The 4004-nt window shown below is 38.1% G+C and overlaps 1 protein-coding gene across 1 annotated transcript in view; it reads left to right on the top strand.

Moving 5' to 3' along the window:
* LOC102373839 (inactive N-acetylated-alpha-linked acidic dipeptidase-like protein 2) overlaps positions 1-2342 on the top strand; it is a 315106-nt gene extending 312764 nt beyond the window's left edge. Inside the window, exon 11 of the mRNA XM_025212511.1 lies at positions 1967-2342. Coding sequence (XP_025068296.1) covers positions 1967-2165 — 199 coding nt within the window. The 3' untranslated portion in view covers positions 2166-2342. The remainder of the gene's footprint in view (positions 1-1966) is intronic.
* Positions 2343-4004: the final 1662 nt, after the last annotated feature.

The raw sequence follows: 4004 nt of genomic DNA, 5'->3' as shown, positions 1-4004 counted from the left end.
TTCCTGCTGCTTAAGGTAGTTTATGGCCTGGTTTGCTGGCTTGGAGGTATGACCAGACCTCAGTGCCCCTGACATGCATAATGCAATACACTTTATTAAATACTAAATGGGGCTTCTTAGAGATATCATTCCCATTGAAATCAGTGGGAAACTTTTTGCATTGACTTCAAAAAGAGAAGATTAGTGATAATGCATGCAACAGTCTTTGTTCTTCCTTGTGTTCCCAAGGGTATAACTGCTCTGGGACCCAGCTCAAAGTTGGTGATATTCCCCAAACCCTCCATAAAAGCCCTATGACTGTCAGCATGCTCAGATCCCACCTGTTACAGTTCACTATATTCCCAAATGAAAGCATGGAGTATAATCCATTTGCCTTTAAGGCTTGGAAATATTGTATTCATAAGTGACACCAACGTTTAGCACAGAACATAGAAATGAGCATAATACTAGTGTAGTTTTTCCATAGTTAGATTGTTTGTAGTGCTCAGCATATGCTCTGAGTATTCCTGTTGGGTGCAATGCTTATTCCTCAAATGGTTATTTTGGTGCTATGACTATATAATGTATATACTCGTTATAGGAGGAAAAGAAGAGAAAGAGTTCAGCTAGGAAGAAATGCATTTAAAAAGATATGGGATTTATGTATAGATTTGTATAATATTTGAAAAGGTTTCTTTTATTCCCAACCATATTTTTTTATGAACTGATAGACACAAATCATTCCTAAGCCTAAGTGTCTGTACTGAGCTACCATTTAACCTGTCACTTCATTACCTCTCTCTCTTGTAGACTGGTAATTAGACAATGCTGATAGTAATCTACTAAAGATACTCTTTTGTGGTCTTCTGTCTTCTAGGTGAATATCCCTGGCAGTTTTATTACTAATTTAGAATTGCCACTGGGCCTGTCATGTAATTAGATTACTAATGAAGTATATAGACTGTCCTGGTTTCTTTGTTACTGTTTTCTTTTCTTTCTGTGAAATTTCTTCCTCCCTATGTGTTTAGGTAAAGGTCTTGTAATCGAATCACCTGCCACCTTTTTATGTAAAACTTCCAACACTTTGGTTTACAATCAGAGAAGCTCACAGGTGGAGATTTATGCTATTTATGTGCTTCTCTAATTAGGATAATAATTAAATCTGGTTTTAGATAACATTTATAGCCTGCTTTCAGAGTCGTATCAGAGCCTCATGGAAATCTTTGAATAGCTTTAAATTGTGGTTCTTCCACAGACAAAATCTCCGAAGAGTCCTATGGTAATTGTTGCTGCAATAACAACTGCAGGATTGACTAAACAAGTCCACTCCTATTTCTGTGATTTTCTCTTCATTAAAAAAAAAATCCTAAGGATGTTTACATGAAAACCCGTGTAATTTCATACAACTTTAGCCGTTCCTTGTGCTTACGTCCTGCTTTAAGTGTGTAACATTAAATGTGGTTGTGACATCAGAGAGGGCTATGGGTAAAATAATCACTCTTTTGCAGTCAATGAGAGTTTTTTCCTTTTGACTTCAGGAAGCCAGACTTTCACCTTTAGGGTGTGAAATAAGGTGTGCAGATTGGATTTTTTTTTCCATGTACAAGGTTGCCAGTAATACCTAAAACCTGTTTTCTAGGAAGAAAAAAAAAAAAAAGCAGTACTCTTGATAATGCAAAATACTTCAAAGGAGATAAATTGTGCTCCAGCATGCGATTCTGATGAAATTCTGAATGGCTGAATAGGCAGGGAGGAGTCTAAGATGTCTTTGATGGAGTTTGTCAATGATTTTGGCATACATGCTCCAACAAAACAAAAATAAATACATCCTCTCTTCAATTTGCTGCAGGTTAGGTTTACTGTAGCTAATGTGTATCATTTGTAAAGTGTGGCTCTTACTCTGAGGGATTCGCAATGTCTTTTGATGGGGTAATTGTTTTTATCTGTTTGAGGAAAGGGCTTACTGTTTTCCATTGTTCTTTTTTAGAAACATTCTTTATAGGCTGGATGAAAGGACGAGCCAATTTTCAGTACTGCTAGAGGCGCTGGCACACTGCAAGCTACATCAGTCAAATGAGACCCTTCAAGCAGCCTTGTCAAAGGTGTTGAACAGCATCAATTCAGCTCAGGTTTACTTCAAAGCAGGACTTGATGTGTTTGAGACTGCTTTAGCTGGAAAGAAATGAGAAGTCTTAGCCGTCTAAGAAGTTTGTTTACAATTTGCTACGCAAAAGTTCGACTCGGACCAGAATTTCTGAGGGTGAAACTTTTTCAACCGCTTTTTTCCAATTGGTGTTTAAAAGTACTACAACGTATGTTTTTATGAATATAAAACAGTCTTTTGCACTGTTCAGAAATCTATCCCGAACATCTTTGTGAATGCATAAAACATAGTTGGGGGGGGTGGAGGGGGGGACACTTATGAATTGACTTTTACAAGTAAATCTGCTGTATTTTTATATATAGAATATATATTTTTATGACCAAGGGCTCAAACCTGCAAAATGCCAAGCACCTCCTGCAAAGCACGAAGGTCCTGCTTTTTCCAGAGACGTGGAACACCAACCGTTTTTAATCCACGTGAGTTCTAAACATCTGATACCTCAGAAAAATTGTAACCCAAAGTTGTTCAACTCTATTGACTCCCCATTTAGTCCTCCAAGGTCCTCATTTGTTAGCTTCCTCAACAAACTCCTCACCCCTCATCTTCCCCCACTGCCTGGGGAGAGTAGGTCAAAGGATCTGGGTTCTTTCCATTTCTTTCAAGGCCTATACTGCTGAGCAGCAGGTGCTCAAGACATCTTGCAGGGCAGAGCTCAACATCCTGAGACAATCCTTACTCCTGTGGACAAGGCACATAGTAGGAATGTTGTTTGAGTTTTGGAAATCTTAGTAATCTTTGATCACTCTTTCTGCACCAGAAAGAGAGACTTGACTAAGAGATCAATTCTATTTCAATGAGAACTGGTTGTGTTATTTCACTTTGAAGAACTGAGATTATTTAGATCAGTCCATGCAGTTAATTGGAAACATTTTGAATGTTTATAAGTTCGTGAAACAAAGTGCCTACTCTCACAGAGCTAGATGTAGCACTACACTGGTTATGGCCCACCTATTTAAAGGCACACATTAACTTTTGTGGCCCTGTTATATTGCCAGAATGGGAGAAAGGCAGCATAGGGTAAACGAGAAGCAGAATCATCAACATCTAAAAGGTCTAGAGAAATCCTTGAGCTAGAAGGTTCAATAATCCAACAGCAGGACCCAGATTGTGGGCATCCAAACTGTAACTCCAGTATTACTAGCCATGCAAAAAAAAAGCCTCCCTACCAAAGCACTTCAAAGAATCATCAGGGACTTTCTTGATTAAACATATCTCTCAGCTGAATCCTAAAGATATTTTTCATTAACAAAAAGTTCTGTTCGTGGGTGACAGTCGTTCTGTTACCATTACGTGGCATGGAGCAATCTATGTTAGGATGGGGCACAGTTTTTACTTCCCTGTGATGGTGGGGTGAATGTACATACACGTGAGGCAACTGATTTTGCATATGTGGAAAAGGGTTAAAGTTTTTAAGGTTTAGGACTCTAAATCCATAGATGATTAATTCAAGTAATGAACATGGCAGCAGGCTGGAATGCTATTTTAAGAGTGGTTTGTGTTGGGAATTAGAGCTGAAAGTTAAAAATGAACAGGTTCCACCCAAGTGTGGAACGTCATGAAAATGCAATAACACTTTTCAAAGTGCATAGTCACAAAGGGAAAACTGGGAGTTTTTCACAGCTCTGAGTTTTTATTTTCCTCTTACATGTTAATTTTGAAAAATATACCTCAAATAGTTCCAGGGATCTGGCATATAGTGCAGGTGACTATGCGTCTTCAGCATATCATCATCACACATTAGTATGCAGGAAAAAAAGTATTTTCATTCTTCCACTGTCACCGAATGGTTCTAGCATAGGGGAAGTTACATCCTAAAATGAAAGTAAATAATTTGATTTATTAGACCTACCCTTAATGAAAT

This window comes from Alligator sinensis, unplaced genomic scaffold, assembly GCF_000455745.1.
Source record: "Alligator sinensis unplaced genomic scaffold, ASM45574v1 scaffold1447_3, whole genome shotgun sequence".
Lineage (NCBI taxonomy): Eukaryota > Metazoa > Chordata > Crocodylia > Alligatoridae > Alligator > Alligator sinensis.
This window is presented reverse-complemented; position numbering and strand designations above follow the sequence as displayed.